The sequence below is a fragment of the Bufo bufo genome, chromosome 6 (genome assembly GCF_905171765.1).
Source record: "Bufo bufo chromosome 6, aBufBuf1.1, whole genome shotgun sequence".
Lineage (NCBI taxonomy): Eukaryota > Metazoa > Chordata > Amphibia > Anura > Bufonidae > Bufo > Bufo bufo.
The window spans coordinates 239,756,247-239,782,630 of NC_053394.1; the positions used below are offsets into that span (position 1 = coordinate 239,756,247).

The window sequence follows — 26,384 nt, forward strand, 5'->3', positions numbered from 1 at the left end:
TGTGGAGCTGTTGGAATTGGTGCTGTCGGATCTCAGGTTCTCTCCTGTTGTTGTTGTCTCCCTTCGGGGATTGTTTATTGTGTTTGTGTTGTTTGTCCTTTCCTGTTGTTACCCTAGGTGTCAGTAGTGAGGACTAGTGCTCCCACCGCCCTATTCACTACCTAGGGCATATTTCAGGGTAAGCCATGGATGAGGCACTTGATCAGCGTACGTGTAACGGTCACGTCCACACACACACAGGGGGGAAGGGTAGTGACCACTGCGCTCCACCCTCACCACTGGCCCTGCCTACTTGCCTCACGAGTCCTGATGACAGGGGACAACTGGACGGCAGTCCCTAACTTAGGATATGTGCAGTGAAGACAGACAAGACAAAATACGGAACATGAACGGACCGGGTCAGAACCAAGAGAGCTACGCAGTACAACGGATTAAGCAAAGAATGGTCAGGAGAAGCCGGGGTCAAATACCAGGAGAGTAGCGAAGTACAAGAGGAGTCCAAAGAGAGTAGTCAGGTGGGAGCCGAGGTCACAATACCAGGATGTATGCGCAGTACAGGAGGAGCAGGCAGAGGATCGTCAGGGAACAGGATCAGGTAAATATTCAGTAGTCCAACAAATAGCCAGGAACCTAGAAATTAACCGGCAACCTGTAGCCAGCAGGCTGCCTGTATTTATAGTGGGGAGTGAGGGTCATGTGACGTGGCCAGCGTCACATGACCGACAGACCAACCAGTCGAGCACCGAGTGATCAGCTCGGCGCTCAAGGCAGACTAGGAGCAGGGAGCCACCCAGCTAGTAAAGCCGCCCTGGGAATGAGGTCAAACACAGAACCTCATTCCAAAAGCTAAGCAACAGTTCTGCGGGCAATGGGGGACCGAGTGCACCTTCGGAACCCCGTGACAGTACCCCCCCTTTTACGAGGGGCCACCGGACCCAAGACTTCAGGCGATGGCTTTTCAGGGTGTTCTAAATGAAATTTACGAACAAGTCTAGGAGCATGAACCTCCCTGGCAGGTACCCAAGATCTCTCTTCAGGTCCATACCCCTTCCAGTGAATCAGGTACTGCAAGGAATTACGCACCTTCCTGACATCCACTATTTTAGACACCACATACTCGACAGCATCATTAACAAGAACTGGCGGAGGCGAGGCTTTTGATGGTACTACCGGTTCAAAATATTTTTTAAGCAGAGATTTATGGAACACATTATGAATGTGGAATGACTCAGGCAGCTCCAACCTAAAAGATACCGGGTTAATCACTTCCGTGATCTTATATGGTCCAATAAAACGAGGAGCAAATTTTTTAGAAGTTACCTTGAGAGATAGATTCTTGGAGGACAACCATACTTTATCCCCAACCTGAAAGTTTACCCCCCTTGAACGTCTCCTATCGGCCTTGAGTTTTTGAGAACATTGAGCCTTTTCTAGGTTCGATTGAACCCGGGCCCAAACTGTGCACAGTTTGATAGGAGAGTTTATCAGCTTCAGGGTTAGAGGAGGAGACGGACGACCCAGAATGAAAACGGGGATGAAAACCATGGTTACAAAAGAAAGGGGAGACCCCAGCAGAAGAATTGACACGGTTATTCAGAGCAAATTCAGCCAACGGAAGGAATTTGACCCATAATTGCTGGTCATCAGCAACATACAACCTCAGGAATTGTTCCACAGACTGATTAAGGCGTTCAGTCTGCCCATTACTCTCAGGATGGTAGGCGGAAGAAAAAGACAACGAAATTTTACATCTTTGACAGAAGGCCCTCCAGAATTTGGACACAAACTGCACACCCCTGTCCGAAACAATATTTTCCGGGATGCCATGTAAACGAACAATCTCTCTCACAAAAATAGACGCCAGGGTTTTAGCATTCGGAAGTTTAGACAGGGGAATGAAATGAACCATCTTGCTAAACCTATCGACCACTACCCAAACCACAGTCTTACCCTCCGCCAGCGGTAGGTCAGTTATAAAGTCCATCGAGATATGGGACCAGGGTCTACTGGGAATGGGTAGGGGTCGTAGGTTACCAGCAGGGCGAGTCCTAGGTGTCTTAGACCTGGCACAAACCTCACAGGCTGACACGTAGGACTTGACATCCCTGGTCAGAGTGGGCCACCAATAAGATCTAGAAACCAGATCCTTAGTGCCCTCAATACCCGGATGTCCACAAAAGGCAGAATCGTGACACTCACCCAACAGCTGGAGACGAAATTGTACGGGAACAAACAACTTATCTGTTGGGGTGGATGCCGGTGACAGATGTTGTTCAGCCTTAATGCGAGCCGAGATATCCTGGGTAAGAGCCGCTAAGAAGATGTTTGCTGGTAGGATGGATTCAGGCGGCGTCTCAGTGGGTTGAAAAGCATGGAAGCTCCGCGATAATGCGTCTGCCTTCACATTTTTACTTCCCGGCCTGAACGTAATGGAGAAATCAAAACGGGTAAAAAACAGAGCCCATCGGGCTTGTCGGGGATTCAACCTCTTAGCGGACTCGAGAAACATTGGGTTTTTATGGTCAGTGACAACAGTTACTCGATGCCTTGCCCCCTCCAAAAAATGTCTCCACTCCTCAAATGCCCATTTAATGGCCAACAGCTCCCTATTCCCTTTGTCGTAGTTTCTCTCCGTGGGAGAGAATTTCCTAGAGAAGAAGGCACACGGTCTCAGGTTAGTGAGGCTAGCAGGACCTTGTGAAAGGACTGCTCCTGCGCCGTCCTCGGACGCATCCACCTCCACAATAAAGGGTCTCTCCTGATCAGGCTGGATCAGAATGGGAGCGCTACTAAATGCCTTTTTTAATGTTTCAAATGAAGAAATGGCCTTGGTAGACCAATTCTCCAAATCCGCCCCTTTCTTAGTAAGGTCGGTCAATGGCTTAGCAATTACAGAAAAATTCATGATAAATTTACGGTAGTAATTAGCGAAACCCAAAAACCGTTGTAAAGCCTTTAAGGATGAAGGCCTTACCCATTCCTTAATTGCTAAAACCTTACCAGGATCCATCTTAAAGGCGTGAGGAGTCAAAACATGCCCTAGAAACAGTATCTCCTGTACACCAAAGACACATTTCTCTTGTTTAGCAGATAGCTGGTTCTCCCTCAACACCTCTAATACTTGTTTGACATGGGACACATGAGATTCGAAATCAGGAGAGAATATCAAAATGTCGTCAAGATAGACAATAATAAATTTACCTAAGAACTCCCTAAGAATATCGTTCATTAAGTTTTGGAACACAGCTGGGGCATTGCTGAGTCCAAAAGGCATCACCTGATATTCAAAGTGTCCTATCGGAGTATTGAACGCTGTCTTCCATTCGTCTCCCTCCTTGATTCGGATTAGATTGTATGCCCCTTTCAGGTCAATCTTGGAAAACCAGGTTGCCCCCAAAACCTGGTTAAATAAATCCGGAATCAATGGGAGAGAGTATCTATTTTGGACAGTGATTTTATTTAATCTCCGGTAATCAATACAAGGCCTAAGACCACCATCCTTCTTTTTAACAAAGAAAAACCCTGCTCCCATAGGAGAGACTGAAGGTTTAATATGCCCTTTAGCAAGGCTCTCCTTAATATAATCTTCCATAGCCTTGCGTTCGGGCCCTGAAAGATTATAAATTCGACCTTTAGGAAATTCGGCACCCTCAATTAGCTCTATGGCGCAATCATAAGGTCTATGGGGGGGTAGAACCTCTGGAGTAAGGGATGAGAACACATCAGAATATTCCTTAATAACAGAGGGTAATGTATTAGACCTTACTGAAACCCCAGCCTGGACCACGGACAAGCATGAGTCACACTTAGGTCCCCATTTCACCAACTCTCCTTTGGACCAATCAATTGTGGGGTTATGTAAACAGAGCCAAGGCAACCCTAGTACCACCTCAACCGGTAGGTTCTCCAGGACTAGAAGAGAACATCTCTCAGAGTGGCACACACCCACGGACAGAGAAATTTCAGAGGTACATGACCTCACCGTACCACCAATCAGGGGAGTAGCATCAATAGCCATGACATGGATAGGTGTAGGTAAAGCAAACATTGGAATACCCAATTTACAAGCAAACTCAAAGTCAATAAAGCTGGCCGCTGAACCGAAGTCAATAAAGGCCTTACCCGGCCACTTATTAACCCCCAGAGAAATTGTTATGGGTACCAAAAGCTTACCTTTAGAAAAATCAGGGTGTACCTGGTCTTTAGGTTGTCTTGCCTTAGAAGACTTGTCAGAGAGAACCCTCTTAGGACACTTGTTGATCCAATGGCCAGGATCTCCACAGTAGAAGCACTCTCCGCATCTGCGACGAAGATTACCCCGGGTCATGCCAACCTGCATGGGTTCCTCAGTGGAGACCTCAGTGTTGTCCCTGGAAAAGGCCTCTGGCTGGACCACCATCTGAGAACAGAACTGTCGTTCTTGTCGTCTCTCTCTAACTCGTCTGTCAAGTCGGACAGCTAGGGTCATCATCTCCTCTAAGGTCTCAGGAATTTGGTAATTGACCAATAGATCTTTTAAATTATCAGATAGACCAGACCTAAACTGACTCTTCAGGGCTGGTTCATTCCATCCTGAGGGGACACACCACCGTCTGAATTGGGTGCAATACTCCTCCGCAGGGAGATGGCCCTGAACCAGTGCCCTAAGAGCTGTCTCGGCTACCAGGGCCCTGTCTGGTTCGTCATAGAGGGTACCCAGGGCCTGAAAAAAACCCTCCACAGAAGTTAGACAACTGGCCCCAGGAGGTAACGAAAATGCCCAGTCCTGGGGATCACCCTGTAGTAGAGAAATGATAATCCCCACGCGTTGGCTCTCGGGACCGGAGGCCACGGGGCGCAAACGGAAGTAGAGTTTGCAATTCTCCTTAAAGGAGAGAAACCTCTTCCGGTCTCCAGAAAAGGGTTCTGGGAGCTTGATCTGGGGTTCAAAATATGGACTGGAGGACAGAGGAGTGGAAGAACCTTGCTCTAACTCACAAGAACGGAGTTTCTCTCCTAGCTCCTGCACCCTCTGTGTCAAATTAGAGACATGGTCAGTCAGGGTAGTAAGCGGATTCATGATACAGTGGTTATTGGGCCTGTTAATCTGTAACGGTCACGTCCACACACACACAGGGGGGAAGGGTAGTGACCACTGCGCTCCACCCTCACCCCTGGCCCTGCCTACTTGCCTCACGAGTCCTGATGGAAAATGCAAATGTGATCGCACACTACATCCAGCACTCTGCCCTCCATGCTGGATGAGACATTGGTTTATATTTTGGCCAAAGCATAGTAAGCCACTCACCGCGTCAAGGCTGTCTCATGAGTGGTCCCTAACTCTTGTTCCTACCTGTTCATGGGCCATGACAGCCACATAAAATCCAGGGAATGCAGGTCAGCATGCAAGCCAAGTACACTTTGCTTGTAACCCCGTCCGGTGCCATTACAGCTTTCATCGGATCCAGGGATGCAAGTACCAACATGCATGCTGAACCTACCATATACTTCTCCTGGAGCCAGATGGCCAATGGTAGGTTCTATACAAGCAGACTCAGTTTTATACTGACTTTAAAACCAGCCTCAAGGACAGATTAACTGGTCAGGTGTGCAATGACTCCAAGGAGATCGCCACGCCTCCAATATATACTACAAAGAAAAAAATAAGGGGTTGGGTCAGCACAACCTGCTGCAGGTGCAGATCACTATGGCGAAATACATATACAAACGGAAAATGCAAATGTGATCGCACACTACATCCAGCACTCTGCCCTCCATGCTGGATGAGACATTGGTTTATATTTTGGCCAAAGCATAGTAAGCCACTCACCGCGTCAAGGCTGTCTCATGAGTGGTCCCTAACTCTTGTTCCTACCTGTTCATGGGCCATGACAGCCACATAAAATCCAGGGAATGCAGGTCAGCATGCAAGCCAAGTACACTTTGCTTGTAACCCCGTCCGGTGCCATTACAGCTTTCATCGGATCCAGGGATGCAAGTACCAACATGCATGCTGAACCTACCATATACTTCTCCTGGAGCCAGATGGCCAATGGTAGGTTCTATACAAGCAGACTCAGTTTTATACTGACTTTAAAACCAGCCTCAAGGACAGATTAACTGGTCAGGTGTGCAATGACTCCAAGGAGATCGCCACGCCTCCAATATATACTACAAAGAAAAAAATAAGGGGTTGGGTCAGCACAACCTGCTGCAGGTGCAGATCACTATGGCGAAATACATATACAAACGGAAAATGCAAATGTGATCGCACACTACATCCAGCACTCTGCCCTCCATGCTGGATGAGACATTGGTTTATATTTTGGCCAAAGCATAGTAAGCCACTCACCGCGTCAAGGCTGTCTCATGAGTGGTCCCTAACTCTTGTTCCTACCTGTTCATGGGCCATGACAGCCACATAAAATCCAGGGAATGCAGGTCAGCATGCAAGCCAAGTACACTTTGCTTGTAACCCCGTCCGGTGCCATTACAGCTTTCATCGGATCCAGGGATGCAAGTACCAACATGCATGCTGAACCTACCATATACTTCTCCTGGAGCCAGATGGCCAATGGTAGGTTCTATACAAGCAGACTCAGTTTTATACTGACTTTAAAACCAGCCTCAAGGACAGATTAACTGGTCAGGTGTGCAATGACTCCAAGGAGATCGCCACGCCTCCAATATATACTACAAAGAAAAAAATAAGGGGTTGGGTCAGCACAACCTGCTGCAGGTGCAGATCACTATGGCGAAATACATATACAAACGGAAAATGCAAATGTGATCGCACACTACATCCAGCACTCTGCCCTCCATGCTGGATGAGACATTGGTTTATATTTTGGCCAAAGCATAGTAAGCCACTCACCGCGTCAAGGCTGTCTCATGAGTGGTCCCTAACTCTTGTTCCTACCTGTTCATGGGCCATGACAGCCACATAAAATCCAGGGAATGCAGGTCAGCATGCAAGCCAAGTACACTTTGCTTGTAACCCCGTCCGGTGCCATTACAGCTTTCATCGGATCCAGGGATGCAAGTACCAACATGCATGCTGAACCTACCATATACTTCTCCTGGAGCCAGATGGCCAATGGTAGGTTCTATACAAGCAGACTCAGTTTTATACTGACTTTAAAACCAGCCTCAAGGACAGATTAACTGGTCAGGTGTGCAATGACTCCAAGGAGATCGCCACGCCTCCAATATATACTACAAAGAAAAAAATAAGGGGTTGGGTCAGCACAACCTGCTGCAGGTGCAGATCACTATGGCGAAATACATATACAAACGGAAAATGCAAATGTGATCGCACACTACATCCAGCACTCTGCCCTCCATGCTGGATGAGACATTGGTTTATATTTTGGCCAAAGCATAGTAAGCCACTCACCGCGTCAAGGCTGTCTCATGAGTGGTCCCTAACTCTTGTTCCTACCTGTTCATGGGCCATGACAGCCACATAAAATCCAGGGAATGCAGGTCAGCATGCAAGCCAAGTACACTTTGCTTGTAACCCCGTCCGGTGCCATTACAGCTTTCATCGGATCCAGGGATGCAAGTACCAACATGCATGCTGAACCTACCATATACTTCTCCTGGAGCCAGATGGCCAATGGTAGGTTCTATACAAGCAGACTCAGTTTTAGGGCTCATTCAGACGGCCGTATGCTGTCCGCAAAAATACTGAATGCTATCCGTTTTTTTGCGGATCCGCAAAAAAAATGAAACATGTCCTATACTTGTCCGTGAAAATCAGGACATGGCCCCATTGAAGTCTATGGGTCCGCAAAAATACTGAATGCTATCCGTTTTTTTGCAGATCCGTTTTTTTGCGGATCCGCAAAAAAACGGATAGCATTCAGTATTTTTGTGGACAGCATACGGCCGTCTGAATGAGCCCTTATACTGACTTTAAAACCAGCCTCAAGGACAGATTAACTGGTCAGGTGTGCAATGACTCCAAGGAGATCGCCACGCCTCCAATATATACTACAAAGAAAAAAATAAGGGGTTGGGTCAGCACAACCTGCTGCAGGTGCAGATCACTATGGCGAAATTGCCTCACGAGTCCTGATGACAGGGGACAACTGGACGGCAGTCCCTAACTTGGGATATGTGCAGGGAAGACAGACAAGACAAAATACGGAACATGAACGGACCGGATCAGAACCAAGAGAGCTACGCAGTACAACGGATTAAGCAAAGAATGGTCAGGAGAAGCCGGGGTCAAATACCAGGAGAGTAGCGAAGTACAAGAGGAGTCCAAAGAGAGTAGTCAGGTGGGCGCCGAGGTCACAATACCAGGATGTATGCGCAGTACAGGAGGAGCAGGCAGAGGATCGTCAGGGAACAGGATCAGGTAAATATTCAGTAGTCCAACAAATAGCCAGGAACCTAGAAATTAACCGGCAACCTGTAGCCAGCAGGCTGCCTGTATTTATAGTGGGGAGTGAGGGTCATGTGACGTGGCCAGCGTCACATGACCGACAGACCAACCAGTCGAGCACCGAGTGATCAGCTCGGCGCTCAAGGCAGACTAGGAGCAGGGAGCCACCCAGCTAGTAAAGCCGCCCTGGGAATGAGGTCAAACACAGAACCTCATTCCAAAAGCTAAGCAACAGTTCTGCGGGCAATGGGGGACCGAGTGCACCTTCGGAACCTTGTGACAGTATGGTTTAACAGTCTGTCTAGGGACGTCAGGGAAGCCAGGTGCCAGTGCCAGGTGAGCTAGGGGTCACCACTCCTCCCTCTCCCTAGTGGAAGGGTACTCCTCTTCCCTCCTCTCTACACCGCACATCTGTTACCTGCCGTATCAGACGTGATACACTAGTTGCCATGCTGCAGTAGTGACTGCAATCTTTGGTAGTGCAACATCTGTCATGGCCAATGTTGCCATGTAACGAAACTTCATACTTCTCCTTCCTTCTTATTTTCTGACTTTGGCTTAAAAAGCTGCATGAAGAACTTAAGTTGAAATTTTCAAAAAGATAGAGTATATTAAACTAGCCTTAAAGGTCTTGTCCCCTTACAACAATGCATCCACTATCCATAGGATGGGAATAAGCATCTGAATTACAAAGATCTGACTTCTGGAGCATGCTGCATCATTCAATTGAGCTGCCATAGATAATCAGCAGTCCCATAGAGTTTCACAAGGGGGAACATGGTCCCAGTTCTCCTGACCAGAATAGGCTTCAGAAGACCCCTGCCACTGACCCCTGATACTTATCGTATCCTGTTAATATTCTGATTGCCTGATTGGAGTCGGGAAGGAATTTTTTATTCCCCTAAAGTGAGGAAAATTGGCTTCTACCTCACAGGTTTTTTTTTGCCTTCTTCTGGATCAACTTGCAGGATGACAGGCCGAACTGGATGGACAAATGTCTTTTTTTCGGCCTTATGTACTATGTTACTATGTTACTAAGTTGGTTGAAATAGGACAACCATTTAACATTGAGTTACAGCCAGTGTTATGTGCTTGTCTCAGGTAGAAGTGTCTACTAGACGACTCCCTTCCTGCTTGCTCCACAATGCTAACTATTAGGGATGAGCGAACACCTGGAAGTTCGGGTTCACAGGGTTTGGCCTAACTTCAGCTCAAAGTTCGGGTTTGGGACCTGAACTTGACCCGAACTTCACCCCGAACCCCATTGAAGTCAATGGAGACCTGAATTTGGGGCACTAAAATTCCTGAAAAATATTTATAGTAAGGGCTAGAGGACTGCAAAAGGAAGCAAAATGGGGGTAAGAGCAGGACAATTGCCCTGCAAACAAATGTGGATAGGGAAATGACATAAAATAACATAGAATAGAAAAAAAGTTAAGAAATAATGATCTTGAACTATGAGGCGGAGGTCAAAGTGGAGTAGGAGGTTGAGGAGGCGGTGGAGGTGGCGGTAGGAGATAGCAAACATTATTTTTTTCACACTGGTATTAGGGCCTACAAAATAACACTGAACGTTCTGTTGCCTACGTGTACCTGAGAAAGGCGTTTCATTTGGGCGTGTAGCTGGCACAGATCGACCACGTCCTCTCCCTGCAACAGGAGCTCCGCCAACACCAGCAGCACCACGACCAGGGCCACATCCCTTATTTGATGCTCTCATCATTCTTTGAGGTCACCCACCGAACTAACAGACAGATTAACTATATTAATTTCCCTGTCACATATGCAGTGCAGGTGTACCTAGCAACAAGAATGGGAATATGTCACCCACCAATCTAACAGACGGATTAACTATATTAATTTCCCTGTTACGTATGCAATGCAGGTGTACCTCACACAAAAAATGGGTATATGTCACCCACCGAACTAACAGACGAATAAACTATATTTATTTCCCTGTCAGGTATGCAATGCAGGTGTACCTCACTCAAAAATTGAGTATATGTCACCCACCGAACTGGTGTATAGCACCCACAAAAAATTCACTATAGGTCACTAACAGAACAAATAGCCAGATGAGATTCCTAACACTATCCCTCACTTCAGCTGCCTGCTTCCTGTCCCTGCACTACTTAGAGCTGATAGGCGGTGCTACACGTGATCCAGCTTTTATAGAGGCTGGGTCACATGATGCACCGACAAATCACAGCCATGCCATTACTAGGCATGGCTGTGATGGCTTCTAAATGCCCACAGGTTAAAAGCTTGTTGATTGTCTGCCCTGCAGCCTTTCAAAAGATTTATTAAATGCCTGAACACCGAACCATATATTTTTTTTGGGTAGATGGCCATTGTGAAGAATGAAGAAAAACCTCATTAATGGGGTTCTCTGGGAATTAAGAAAATGAAAATACTTAGTTTATTATAAATATATTCCCAAATACCTTCCATTAGTTATAATGGCTTGTTTTGTCTAGGGAGCAATCATTTGGAGAAATAAAATAGCCGCAGCCCTATTAGTACATACAAAACCTGTCCTAATCACACAGCAGGACAAGTTACTTCACAAAACTTAGGTAAAGATATGCCTCATCCTCATCTCCTACTTGTCAGAAATTATGATCCTGAATAAAGATTATAAGATCTTCAGCTGAATCCCTATAGGAATGGAGCTCATTCGGAGACATGAAGTACAGAGAGGACAGACAGGACAGACTGTGGTAATATGGGGCTGTGGTAGAGGAGATAGCTGCTGCTCATTAGCCACATTCCCCACCTCCTCTGTACTTCATGTCTCATCATGAACTCTATTCCTACAGCTGAAGATCTTATCAGCTATAATCAAGATCATAATCCCTGACAAGCAGAGCAGAGAGGAGGGTGAGGCAGCTCCTTACCTCAGTGTTGTGAAATAACTTGTCCCGCTGTGTGCTTAGGACAGGTTTGTTTGTACTAATAGGACATTTTATTTCCCCAGATGATTGCTCCCTAGAGATATTACCCATTATAACTAAGGAAAAGTATTTGGGAATATATTTATAATAAAGTAATTTTTAAGTATCTTCATTTTTTTCATTCCCGGAGAACCCTTTTAAAGCCCAAACTACTGCTACTACTACTACTACTACTACTACTACTACTACTACTCATGAATGTATTGCTCTCATCTAAACTTCATAAGGTGGATAATTTCTTATTGCAAATAACATCAGAGAATATATATATGTATTTTTTTAGCCCTGTAATGCATTAGTTTAAAAATCTATTGCCAAATGTTTCCATCTACGTCAAATCCATCAGTAGATTATTGCAGTCTTAATTACTGCATATTTTGGCATTCCATGCTGTAATCCACTTTGTATTTTTCTTACACAAATCTCAAAAAAGAAAATTAACACTATGTAAGAGTTTTTTTAAGAAGCCTAATCCTTGATTAGGTACCTGAAAATTAATTACAGGCCAATAATCTCTATCTCTAATTTGTCATGCAAATCCTGTCTGATTTTGAGAGGCCAATGTGGTGCAAGGTTAATATCATCTGTCAAACCAGTCATCCAAACTTACTCCAACCAAAGAAGGGAGGAAGGCTCCACGCCAAAGAATACAGCCAGACACCTAAAAGGATTAACACTGCTCTTTTCTTGGACATCATTCCGATGGAGGCAAGTGGTCGAGTGATTACGAAATACCTATCCACAGCAATCACCATCAATGTAATCATGGATGTGATTCCAAAAAGGGCTCCGCAGAAGGCATATAATTCACAACCTAGGGCAACAAGAAAAGTTAAATTACAAGATGAATGATAATGGTAATAGTTCTCCTGGAAAAGTCTAAACTGTCATAATCTAGTCTAGTACATATATTTTATACATGATATGTATGCAATAATTATAGTTAAGGTACCATGCTTAAAATGTAAGGTTAAATGGATTGTCCCATCTGTCCGATTGATAGGATATGGCATAAATGTCCGATAGGTATGGGTCCTACCTCTGTGACCTGCTCTTATGTCAAAAATGTTGGTCCCACCGTGAATTTTACACGTGCTATTTTCTACATTCACTGCGATGGGACTTCTGAAAAATCCAGTTCACTGGGAGTTCCATAGTAGTAAATAGAGAGGATGCTGCATTTGCTCATAAATGTCCAGATGGGATAACCCCTTTAATACAAGTCTATCCATTTAGACTTACTATGCAGCAGTGTGGATCCAGAAAAAGTCCAAAACACCTATCAGACAATTTCCAATTGTACTCATTTATGAAGAAAATGTAATGTTGTTGTGCCTTTTTCAGTAAAAGTACACCTAGAGGTTACCTGTTGTCGAGTTCCAACTAAATTAGATGTTTTTGCTGCATGTAAAAAAGATAAATGGGACTTAAACATTATCTACTGGTAAGTCCTGAGCAACATCTCACTCCACTGCTGAAAGTGGAGTGGGAAGATGCAGATGACCAAAGTCACAAGATGTGAAACATTTTGACACAAAATATTACACTCAGAATTGCTTGCAACATTTTGAAACAAAAAAAAAAAATGGTGTAACAGATTTGATAAATGTCCCCCATAGGGTGGCAGCACTCTTCTTGAATTTCGCTTCGTGTCTGATTCAGCAAATTTTAAAAAAAAATTCAGTTTGGACCCAAATCGATTTGTCACATATAAAAGTTACTCCAGTTGCCCTGAAAATTGGTATATAACAAACTCAAGTCTCCTAGGATTTTTCATGAAAATATGTTATCTCTTTTTGTTTATTTTTTATAAATTTTAGCTCTTTCTCTCCTCCCCTTTTAAGCTCTTGAACACAATGACAGCAATAGAAAAAAATGTCAGAGGGAAACTGACATATTTAGCTATGAATAAACGCATGGTGTTAACAGTGCGTTTAAAGACACACCACAAACTGTTGGGACCAAGCATCCATAAATGATGTCTCAATGGGGAAGATCCCAGTGAGTGGTGATTCCAGTGATATCAGAAGAAAGAGTGGCTCGTTCTGCACGTGTCCAAAACTTACGGTTCAATGGCAGCAGAATGCCTGACATTATTTATACATGCACAAGTAGTGATGAGCAAAGTTTAGAAAATTTTTATTTGGTCTGTTCGCTGAACTTTGACAAGAAATTATATTTGTTACGAATTAATTTGTCGCGAATTGCGATAAATCAGGTATACCCAGGCCCCTCTGCCAATTAATATTCATCCCGCTTGGTGGTCCAATCTCAATGTGAAGGCATTGCCGTGTGCATTACCTTCTAGTGGACCCACCTTAATAGTTAATCCGTTCTGTATGTACTGTGTCATCAGTATTGCAGGCAGTTGTAATTTATCGCCATCTACATCACTGTGCAGTGCACCAAGATTCATAGGTAATCCCTTCTGTTAAACAAAAAGAAAATCATACAGTACTCTTCAGTAAAGGAAAAAAAATGTGCGCTCCTGCAGGAGCTTTGTTCAAATGGATCCTTAGTGGAACAAAATAAAGAAATGGAGGTAGCCTCAATAAAGTAGTGGAAGTTTTTTTTCTTTTAATGCATGTTGTAGCAGTCCAAACACATACTTTTCAATCCCTTCTGTTAGCTGTCGAATCACTGTGTTTCTTTATTACAGGTCACTGTTAGCATCAGGTCTAATTTATCGCCGTGGACTTAACCGTGCAGTGCCCCAAGATTCAGGTAGTGGCCCCATGACAGAGTGGGAAGGTTGGCAGCAGCAGTCGCAGTAACAGTGACAATAGTGGTCCCATGACAGAGTGGGGAGGGTGACAGTAGTAGAAGTAACCGTGAGAAAAGTGGCCCCATGACAGAGTTGGGATGGTGGCAGCAGCAGCGGTGGCAGTAACCATGACAAAAGTGGCCCCATGACAGAGTGGGGATGGTGGCAGCAGCAGCAGTGGCAGTGACCATGACAAAAGTGGCCCCTATGACAGAATGGGGATGGTGGCAGCAGCAGTAATGGCCCCATGACAGAGTGGAGACGGTGGCAGCAGACGTAGTGGCCCCAAGACAAAGTGGGGATGGTGGTGGCAGGTGCAGTGGCAGTTAATCATGACAAAAGTGGTCCCTCGACAGAATGGGGATGGTGGTGGCAGCAGCAGCAGCAGTAGAAGTAGTGGTCCCATGACAGAGTGGGAAAGCTGGCAGAAACAGTGACAGGAGAAGCCCCATGACAGAGTGGGGAGGTGGGCATCAGCAGTGGCAGTAATGTTGTGTTAACATCACTGTTTATTTTTCTGTTCTACTGATCATCATAAAACTAACAGAAAACAAAAAAAGAAAAAAGCCAGTATTTTCAGCATCCATAAAGCCTCTTTCATATGGTCAGTGTTTTGTATCAGTATTTGATCAGTATTTGTAAACCAAAAACAGGAGTGGGTTTAAAACAGAGATAAAGTATAATGGAATTATTTGCATCTCATCTGTGTTTTGGACCAACTCCTGCTTTTGGATTACCAATTCTGATCAAAGACTGATGCAAAACACTGACCAAATACTGACCATCTGAAAGACTTATGTTCAGTTTGCATCAGTTTTGGCCATTTTCATCTGAAATCAGTTTTTTTTTAACAAGGAAAAAAGTCTTGTATGCAGGACTTTAATGGCCTCTTTCAGATGGTCAGTATTTTGTATCCGTAATTGTAAGCCAAAAAGAGGAGTCGGTCCAAAACAGAGAAAAAATGCAATGTAATTATTTGGATCTCGTCTGTGTTTTGGACACACTCACGCTTTTGGCTTAAAAATTCTGTTCAAATACTGACCATGTGAAAGAGATGTGAGACATACAGAAGCTCAAAATACAGGATCCTTTTTTTTTTTATTCAGTTCTTATGACAGTTTAGAGGAAAGGAAAAATAAACAACGATATCAACTCGGACAAATGGGAACAATAGTGGCCCCATAACAGAGTGGGTATGGGGGCCAACAGCAGTGGCGGTAACAGGGACAATAGTGGGGAGGGGGTGGCAACAGCAGTGGCATACAGCACAAGATAGTGGCAGATGACAGCAGTAGCAGAACCCAACAACAGCAGTGTAATAGCAAGGCCCAGTGGCATGCATATCCTTTTAAAAAAAATGTAAAAATGTAGGAATGGCAGGAGAGGCATGAGGTGGGTTGTATCAGGCGGGTGGCAGCATCAGATTTGTGGCAGCAGCACGTGGCCTGAAGTAATGGCCTATTTTGCATAATATTCCTGTGTGCCAGCACACTACAATATGATCATTTGTTGCAGAATGATCTATTCTGTTGCATCAGGCAAAGGTGCCGGGAAATCCTGGTTGATCCATGCCTGATTCATCTTTATAAAGGTTAGTCTCTCAAAATTGTGGGAGGAAAAGCAAGTTCTCTTAGGGGTAACTATGCCCCACTCCCACAGCAATGAACACCCTCTCTGATGCCACACTACTGGCCAGGCAGGAAAGCATGCCCATGGCAAACTCTGCCAGTTGCGACCACAATTCAAGTTGGCATGCCTAGTAGTCCAAAGAATCTTGGATCATGGGTGACAGGGTGAAGTCCAAGTATGCCACCACCTGGTGGTTGAGTTTCTGCTGCATGTCCTGCTGCTGCTAGGTGGTAGGCAGCTGAAGAAAACTGCTCATCATAGACTCCAGAGTGAAGTTTCTGCATATGAAGCTGGTGCTGCTCCTGGCCTCCCCACTAGTCATGGCAGTAGAGCATGATGTTGTGGGTCCCCCGGTCAGACCTGCGTGAGGATCGGCGATGGTGCTCATAGGTAGTGACCAACTGACTACACAGGAAGTCTCTGTAGTAGTCTAGTTTTGCATCCCTCTCAGAAGGTCTAAAAAATTAAATTTTTGACCTGTAGCGAGGATCTAACAATGTGGATAGCCAGTAGTCATCCCTCTGCTGAATCCTGACAATGCGGCTGTCACTACAGAAACATGACAGCATGCCTCTAGCAATTTGCACAAGTGACTCAGAGGGCCTCCCTGCCTCTATCTCCACTGTATACTTCTATATACTCTATCTCCACTATGTCTTTGTCTTCATCCTCCAGCTCATCATGCTCCCCCTGCTCCTCTAGTGCCCCTTGGGCAGATAAACCACCTAGGTATGTATAACATTCCTGAGTGAGTATATCCTCATCCTCATCTTCTGCCAGGTTATCCTCCTGTGAGATGTAGGTTCTACATCCTCTGTCCCCTCGCCAATCATATTTCTCTCAGCATCCCCTGCAGGATGTGAAGGAGTGGAATGACATAATTCATCCCGTAGTTCTGCCGACTGACATCATCATCTACATATATTTGCGAGTCACTTGTTTCACCCTCACCTGTCTCTTGCGCATGTCTCTGACCTCTTGCAACATGTGTTCCCACCCGACTGTCATCATCGGTAGTTGCATGCCTAAAGGAGTCCGCAGCGGACCTCTCCTCCAAGTCTGTGCTGGCCTATAACTGCTGACTGTCCTCACAAAGGTCATTGTCGCTGTAAAGTGGCTAACATTACTTGACTAACAGACAGAGCAGCAAAAGCAAGATGCAGATTCAGTACAGGTGAGGCCATGCCAACTAAGCATGGTGTCAGGGGAAACCACCGATTCCTGGCTGTGTGTATCTGTTGTAAATTGAGATGATTATGAAGAGCGAGTCAACCATTCCAGTACAGCTGGATTGTTGGTAAAAACACGACTGCTGGATGACAGTGGCAGCTTAACATATTGCTGCGGCTGCTATCTCCACCCCTTCTTCTGTTGTTACTTGTGCTAGCTTCAGCATCATTTTTGCCACTGTCCATTCCTTTGGAGGGCCTAGTCAACTGTCTGTCGGTCATAGTGTATAACAACTGTATCGCTAACAGAATGTATTACCTAGGAATTTTGGTGCATTGCACCATTATGTACTTGGTGATAAATTAGTCCTGCCAGTAATTGTGACCTGTAAGGCCCCTTTCACACGGGCTAGTATTCCGCACGGATGTGATGCGTGAGTTGAACGCATTGCACCCGCACTGAATCCCGACCCATTCATTTCTATGGGGCTGTTCACATGAGCGGTGATTTTCACGCATCACTTGTGCGTTGTGTGAAAATCGCAGCATGCTCTCTTTTGTGCGTTTTTCATATAACGCAGGCCCCATAGAAATGAATGGGGTTGCGTGAAAATCGCAAGCATCCGCTAGCATACGCACGGTTGCTAGGAGACGATCGGGATGGAGACCCGATCATTATTAATTTCCCTTATAACATGGTTATAAGGGAAAATAATAGCATTCTGAATACAGAATGCATAGTAAAATAGCGCTGGAGGGGTTAAAAAAATAATAATAATAATTTAACTCACCTTAGTCCACTTGATTGCGCAGCCGGCATCTCTTCTGTCTTCTTTCTTTGCTGTGTGTAGCAACAGGACCTGTGGTGACGTCACTCCGGTCATCACATGGTCCATCACATGATCCATCGCCATGGTAAAAGGACTTTGTTTTCCGTCTTGCATAACGGGACCCAGACGGATCCGTTATGTTTTCCCATAGACTTCTATTAGGATGGAGCAAAACGGAATTCCTCTTAAAGGCTTCCGTTTTGCATTCCATCCTATGGATTCCGTTATGTTCCGTTATAACCCTGTTATAACGGAAAGCCATAACGGAATCCCTAACGCTAGTGTGAACCCACCCTTAGTGAGTCAATATGCCAATCTAAATTCAGCACATTTAAGTGCATCACTGCATCAGTATACACATTTAAAGGGGTTATTTGAGTTATTTATTTTGTTCTTTGTATGTTTCTAACTAGGCAAATGTAAGGACTTTACAATTCACTTACTTTATCTCCAGTTGCTCCTTTCTCAGGTTTCACTGAGGGTCACATGACCTGTGATGTCAGCCTCTCTCCCTGCTCTGATGATGTTTCGTGCACAAGCCCGAGAGAGCAGATCTGTGTCTGTACACAAGACATCATTGTGCTGGCCAAGCCCCCCTGCACTGCCAGCTGTTGCTTATAGCTCTCTCCCTGGATTCTTGAGGAAAAAACATTAACTCCTTCAGCTGCACAGACTCAGGGCTGAAGGCTTTACTGAGTAGCCGCAGGCAGTGAGGAGACAAATCCTGAACACAGTAGCTGACAGAGGAGTTCTGCAGAGCATTGCACAAGAACAGGTAGGGGGAAGATCCTGTGTGTATCAGAAGTGTCCTTGTACAGCTGGGACTTATAGTCCTACAAATACAACATGCTGCTGAGTCTCCCAGCAGGCAGTCATGTCACTCAGGACAGCCCTTGTATTCACTCCCTTTGCAGAGTAGGAGGAGGGGCAGAGATTGTTGTTATTGCAGGCAAAGGGCCAGAAGAGAACCAGTGAAATGAAGAAATATATATATTTTTTGCCTAAAACTTGCTTAGCTTAGTTATATATTGCTGCCCATCAGATTTACAGTGCTATATATTTTTTTCATAACTCGGGCAACCCCTTTAATTCAGTGCATTTAAATGTGTCAATATACTGTAATGCAAGGCTCCAATGAAACAGACCAGTGAGGATGAAGTCAAAGGGGTTTATTAACAAAATAAACAAAGTCCAGGTAAACTTCACTGGGCAAACGTCAGGTAAACAAAAAACAAAGGAAAGCCAGGAGTAGTCCCGATCCGTGTATAAGTCTCTGTGCAACTTGCCAGGTAAACTGATGCGTGACGGAAAGTCCCGGGTCCTGGGTCCCACTGGAACGGACAGAGTCTCAGCAAACTTCAGTCAGTAGCTAGCAGTACCGACCTGCACCTGGATAAGGAAGGATAACAGTGGGCACTGACCAACCTGGGAGGCCACCTTTTATGTGCCTGCTAACAAACCCAGGGTGCCAAGTGTCCACTCCCCATAGGTCATGATCCTGCCCTACACCTGTGTACAAGACTTTGGTCAGTCATTAGTCAATTAGACCAATGCCGGCACCCTAATCTGCTTTGAACTTGCGGCCAGGTGCTATTCCCTTCGCTGGTCGGCGAAGCACATACGCGCGACCACGTATACCCTTGCGAACCCGTTTTCAAACATAAATGCGTATGCATGACAGGCTCCGCGAGAGTGAGCAAGCGCGTCGACATAGACACCAGAATGGAATCCGCAATAGGCACTGGAGACAAGCTCGGCCGCAGAGTACTGCTACTAGCCCGGCCAAGCTGTCACCGAAAGCCATGCTGTCTTCCCCACCGGCACACATGCAAACGCATTCCCGCGCCGGTTCGTAAAGGGGTCGGAGCTGGTGTATCAACCGAGACACGCGTAACCTGTCCCGCAGCTCCACGAGGACCCCTTTTTAGTCACACCGGAGTGCGAGACAGGTGAGGATCTTACATATATCAGTTTAAATCAGCTCATTTTAGTGCTTCAATATATCAGTTTTATTCAGCACATTGTAGTGAGTCAATATACCTGTTTGTACTGGTGCAAAAAGCAGTAACAGCACTGTCTGCACCAGCTGTCCAACCAGTAATAGTAGCAGCAGGCCACAGTTCCCCCTGGCATCTGGTAGGTGGCAGATTATTTGAGGACAAAGAGGATGAGATTGGGGACTGGATGGCTCACTCCTCCTCTCAGTCACAGCAGAAAGATGTTGATGTCACCACTGAGTCTAAAACGGTGCCTTTGAGCCATGGGTCACAGCATTCCTCCTGTTCCTCCTCCTTGCGGCCCCAGAGAAGCCTTTCAAATGCATCACATCTGTCTTCACTGACCCCTCCTGGTGGGGCACCTTATTATTTCCTAAGCATAGGCAACAACAACCCATATGCCATGGAAGATACTCAAGATAGTCTTCCTGTTGATGAGTCATGTGAGAATTGTCTGCATCAGCGTTTGGACTGCCATGTGGAGAATGTTCAGGCATAGTTGGAGGACCCAATGCATAACTGTGATGGTGGTTGTGGTGGTAGTAATGGAACCTGTAGCCATGATGGTGGTGGTAGGAGCAGTGGTAGCCATGGCTACAGTGGAATTTGTGGCAAATATAGACAAGGGAATCTGAAGGGGGGCCAAGGAGCCCATGCTGGCATATCATAGTCTGAAAAATGTCCATGAAGAGAAGGCAAAACACATACTTGATTATCAAGCGGTGAAGATCGCATCTACTGGATTTAAATACTATGGAATAAAGTTGTTCACTTTTTGATAATCAAGTACATGTGTTGCCTTCACCTTCTGTTCATAGATTATTATCTAGGATCTGGTGTGCATCAACTTTCTTCTTTATACTGTTTTGTTTTCCAAATTCTTTTAAAAACAGTCTAATAAAAGTGGCAGGGAGAGTGTGGACTATGATTCTGTGTTAGACAGGACCTGGGAGCTGGATCAAGGTGCTGAGGAGAAGGTGACATTAGAGGAGAAGGGTAGTGGCCGTGGTGGCAAAAAAGAGCAAAGGCAACATATGGCTAAAACCTCCAGAAATACTACCAGTGCCAGATTTGCCTGTATTGTGGCCAGCTCAGTAACTGGTGATGCAGCTGATACCATTGATGCAGGCTCAAAACATGCCAGAACTAGGCCAAGCTTGGCTGCTGCAAGCTCTGTGGGAGTATCTCCTGTATGGCATTTTTTTTTCCATCTGGCCACCACACAAAATCCATGGGCATTCAAACACAAACCAGAGCTCAATTGCAGCACATGAGGCAGCATCACTAGTTCCGGGGGAAAAATAGACCCAGCCAGCATTCGGAACAGGACTGTCCTCCTTCACCCATTATTCTTTGTGTCAGCCAGGCTGCATCCCAAAGCTGTAAAGTGTCCTCTCCTGCTCAGACTCCTCCTCCTTGTCCTCCACTTTATCATGAGACATCCATATCGGAATGTGGCCATTAAGCAACTATTAATGACCAGTCATTAGCTTATGTGCAGTTGTGTGTTGGTGGTGCAGTTGCTGCCGTACAACTTGGGGTCCGCAAAATGGGTCCGCATCCGTTCCGCAATTTTGTGGAATGGGTGTGGACCCGTTCATTTTCAATGGGGCCGCAAAACATGTGGACAGCACACCATGTGTTGTCCGCATCTGCACTTCCGTTCCGTGGCCCCACAAAAAAATAGAACATGTCCTATTCTTGTCCGCAGCCACGGACAATAAAAGGCATTTTTATCATAGTGCCTGTCATGTGCGGTCCGCAAACTGTGAAACCCACATGGCCGGTGTCTGTGTTTTGCGGACCGCAAAACAGTTGCAGATGTGTGAATGGACCCCTAGTATTTGTCTTGAATTACCACGCCTTCACCTAAATTTCATTTTACTCTATGGGATTAGTACTTCTGTCCAGCTGTCCATTAAAATTATCTAATTCTCCAATTGCTGTGCAGTTCTATATCTTCACCAAAATCTTATTCTACTATATGGCATTGGTATTTCTGGTCAGCTATCCATTCTTTTTTTCTCAAAAATTGTCTCGCCTTCTATTATTTAAAAAAAAAAAAAAAGACCATCTGTACCTTGTAGTCTCATCACGGGATGGAGGTCTGTTGCCCTTAGGAATTGTTTTAGTGTGGCAAGGTGCATTCCACCATGGACAAGTGGAGCAGCTGTTACGGCCAGGGACAGTACTTGTCTTTCAGGGCCCACTGGATTAATTTTTCACGTGGCTGTGGCGACACAGCACCATAGCAATGGTCCAATTGACACCTCAATGTTTGTGCTGGTCTGGTTTCCACACCAGGCTCTTATCCATATCCTCCCTCCTCCTCCATCTCAATGGGCTCCCTCCCATCCACAACAAAACAGGGCAGGGCATTGCATCCATTCCTGCTCCCTCCTTTCATATGTGTAAACTGAAGCACTGTCATGCCATCTTAGAATTGATGACCCTGAACAAGAACCAACATTTGTACCTGGAAACACATAAATGTTGACAAAAAATACTCCAGTCAAGAGCAGATGTTGTTTTTACTGATGCCTAGTCATACATAAGGTGAATCCTCTGGCAGAGCAGGGGGGAAACAAAGACCAGAGTAAAAACCCAGTCTTTGTAAATGACCCCTGTAGTTCCCAAAACTGCATCATACCTGTCTACAAGTTCTGTGTGCTGTATTGAAGATTAGCACCAATCACCATTGGGCCTCAGCTTTGATAACACACACAACCTGTGGACAGGTGGGGCACTGTTTCTGGTATAAATTAACCATGTTTTCTCATTCTGGATTAACCTTTTAACCTTAAAAAATTCGGTACAGATTATACAGACCCAGTTTCCCCATTACCTTTCTCTCCAAAGATCCATCGTTTATGTAAACTTGCAGCAAAGAACACTGGTGCCTGAGTGATAGACATACAGAAATCAGTGATGGCGAGGTTGATGATGAAAATATTGGCGGGTGATCGAAGACTCCGACTTCTGTAGATGAAAAAAATATAATCTAGTCATAATATAGTAACCAGGATACATGTGCAGTACCCCAAATCTGGGGGTATCTGCAACATTTCTTTTTTTGTAATACAATGTTAAGTTATGTTTTTCTATGTAATGTTTGCACTGTACACTATCAGGGACCAGAGATCCAGCTTCATCTGTGAGGAACACTACTTCAGGGAGACGGCATGGTCCATGACTCAGGAGAGTGATTAGCAACCTCAGCTTTCTAGAGCCTGCTGCAGATGAGGGACTGCACCTCAGACAACCACTACCTCGATCACACCCAGGCCAGACCAACTGAAAAAAAGCCTGCATTACAAAGTAGACACCTACAGTCACAAGTGCCAGCTTTCAGCTTTTAGCCAGAATTTCAAGACAGATACATCAGCAAGATAGCCTAACAGAGTTGCACTTAGTAAAGAGATGCGTTTATTCTTCTACTTCTGGCCTAATTCCTTATACCTCCTTTTCACTGCACCAATCCCCAGGGAGCAACGGCCTGAGGGAGTATACCATGAAACATCCTCTCATTAGAGCCACTACCACTCCCATCCTCTGCACTGGCTCCTCGGGTGCTTGCTGCACATGACCAACTGATGTAAACAGCTATTTAATGTAGACCAGGTTAGGTTAATCGAGTCAGCAGTTTTTAATTATCCTGCCTGAATATTGGCCTTCAGTAGGCTTTATCTCCAGGAGGAAATTAATGCTGACCTTATTAATTGATTTGCAGGATTTGAGCTGGAGTATGCTGAGCTTCAGGATCAGCAGCATTTTATGTGTCTGCTAAGATTAACATTCACTACCAAATATGAAGATTACAAATTAGACCAACTGTAATCTTTAGTTTTGGATTCCAGGAATTGTACTGGAATTGTTCTGCAATGCAGTTTTGTTATTTGGAAATACTGCACAGCTTAGAATATGACCCTTAGTTATTCCTTAAGGTAGCCATTAGAGTTGAGCGAACCCGAACTGTAAAGTTCAGGTTCGTACCGAACTTTAGGTTTTTCGGCATTTATGGAAAAGTTTGGGTTCGGGTTCGGTGTTCGGCGCTTTCTTGGCGCTTTTTGAAAGGCTGCACAGCAGCTAATCAACAAGCGTCATACTACTTGCCCCAAAAGGCCATCACAGCCATGCCTACTATTGGCATGGCTGTGATTGGCCAACTGCAGCATGTGACACAGCCTCTATTTAAGCTGGAGTCACGTAGCGCCGCCCGTCACTCTGCTCGGATTAGTGTAGGGAGAGGCTGCAGCTGCTGTGAGGGAGAGATCAGGGAGCAATCTTATCAAGAACTGGTTTATGTACTCAGCAATCTACAGAAAAAGTGTTTTGTGGGTGCAGTGCACAATTTTTTTAAGCCTGCCCTGAGCCAACTACTGCTGAAAACGATTTTTTTTTTCTTCAGTTAGTCAATATCAATACATGATTGGCAGCCATTTTATGCAACGATAGTGCACCAGCACAGGCTATCTGCAAGTCCAGAAAAACAGCTTTGGCATACTAGGGTGAAAAAAGCCTCTGATATACTGCACATCTGGGATTAGACAAGCATAAGTGACTGTCACATTTAGGACAGAAATACAGCTTTTTGGTTAGGGTGAAAAAAACCTCTAATATACTGCACATCTGGGATTACACGTGCATAAGTGAATGTCACATTTAGGACAGAAATACAGCTTTTTGGTTAGGGTGAAAAAAACCTCTAATATACTGCACATCTGGGATTACACGTGCATAAGTGAATGTCACATTTAGGACAGAAATACAGCTTTTTGGTTAGGGTGAAAAAACCCTCTAATATACTGCACATCTGGGATTAGACAATCATAAGTCACTGTCCCATTTAGGACAGAAATACAGCTTTTTGGTTAGGGTGAAAAAAACCTCTAATATACTGCACATCTGGGATTACACGTGGATAAGTGACTGTCACATTTAGGACAGAAATACAGCTTTTTGGTTAGGGTGAAAAAACCCTCTAATATACTGCACATCTGGGATTACACGTGCATAAGTGACCGTCACATTTAGGCCATAAATACGGCTTTGGCATACTGGGGAGAAAAAAGCCTCTCATATACTGCACATCTGGGATTACACGTGCATAAGTGACTGTCACATTTAGGCAATAAATACGGCTTTGGCATACTGGGGTGAAAAAAGCCTCTGATATACTGCACATCTGGGATTACACGTGCATAAGTGACTGTCACATTTAGGACAGAAATACAGCTTTTTGGTTAGGGTGAAAAAACCCTCTAATATACTGCACATCTGGGATTAGACAAGCATAAGTGACTGTCACATTTAGGACAGAAATACAGCTTTTTGGTTAGGGTGAAAAAACCCTCTAATATACTGCACATCTGGGATTAGACAAGCATAAGTGACTGTCACATTTAGGCAATAAATACGGCTTTTTGGTTACTGGGGTGAAAAAAGCCTCTAATATATTGCACATCTGGGATTACACGTGCATAAGTGACTGTCACATTTAGGCCATAAATACGGCTTTGGCATACTGGGGTGAAAAAAGCCTCTGATATACTGCACATCTGGGATTACACGTGCATAAGTGACTGTCACATTTAGGCCAGAAATACGGCTTTTGGGTTACTGGGGTGAAAAAAGCCTCTGATATACTGCGCATTTAGGATTAGACGTGCATAAGTGACTGTCACATTTAGGCCAGAAATACGGCTTTTTGGTTACTAGGGTGAAAAAACCCTCTAATATACTGCACATCTGGGATAAAGCCTCTTTCACACTTGCGTTGTCCGGATCCGTCGTGTACTCCATTTGCCGGAGGTGCCCGCCGGATCCGTAACAACGCAAGTGAACTGAAAGCATTTGAAGACGGATCCGTCTTCAAAATGCGTTCAGTGTTACTATGGCAGCCAGGACACTATTAAAGTCCTAGTTGCCATAGTAGTAGTGGGGAGCGGGGGAGCAGTATACTCACAGTCCGTGCGGCTCCCGGGGCCCTCCAGAATGACGTCAGAGCGCCCCATGCGCATGGATGACGTGATCCATGCGATCACGTCATCCATGCGCGTGGGGCGCCCTGACGTCTCTCTGAAGCGCCCCGGGAGCCGCACGGACGGTAAGTATACTGCTCCCCCGCTTCCCACTACACTTTACCATGGCAAACAGGACTTTAGCGTCCCGGCAGCCATGGTAACCATTCAGAAAAAGCTAAAAGTCGGATCCGGTAATGCGCCGAAACGACGTTTAGCTTAAGGCCGGATCCGGATTAATGCCTTTCAATGGACATTAATTCCGGATCCGGCCTTGCGGCAAGTGTTCAGGATTTTTGGCAGGAGCAAAAAGCGGTATTTTCTCCGGCCAAAAAACGTTCCGGTCCGGAACTGAAGACATCCTGATGCATCCTGAACGGATTTCTCTCCATTCAGAATGCATGGGGATAATCCTGATCAGGATTCTTCCGGCATAGAGCCCCTACGACGGAACTCTATGCCGGAACAAAACAACGCAAGTGTGAAAGACCCCTTAGACAAGCATAAGTGACTGTCACATTTAGGACAGAAATACGGCTTTTTGGTTACTGGGGTGAAAAAAGGCTCTGATATACTGCACATCTGGGATAAGACGTGCATAAGTGAGTGTCACATTTAGGCCACAAATACCTCTGTCATATAGAGTTAAA

The 26,384-nt window shown here is 45.2% G+C and overlaps 1 protein-coding gene across 1 annotated transcript in view; it reads right to left on the reverse strand.

Moving 5' to 3' along the window:
* The window catches only part of OPN4 (opsin 4), a 209,178-nt gene that overhangs the window by 115,273 nt on the left and 67,521 nt on the right, over positions 1 to 26,384 (reverse strand). The window contains exons 3-4 of the mRNA XM_040435823.1: positions 22,560 to 22,693; positions 11,936 to 12,139 (exon numbers count right to left, since the gene is read on the reverse strand). Of these exons, the coding sequence (XP_040291757.1) occupies positions 11,936 to 12,139; positions 22,560 to 22,693 (338 nt within the window). The remainder of the gene's footprint in view (positions 1 to 11,935; positions 12,140 to 22,559; positions 22,694 to 26,384) is intronic.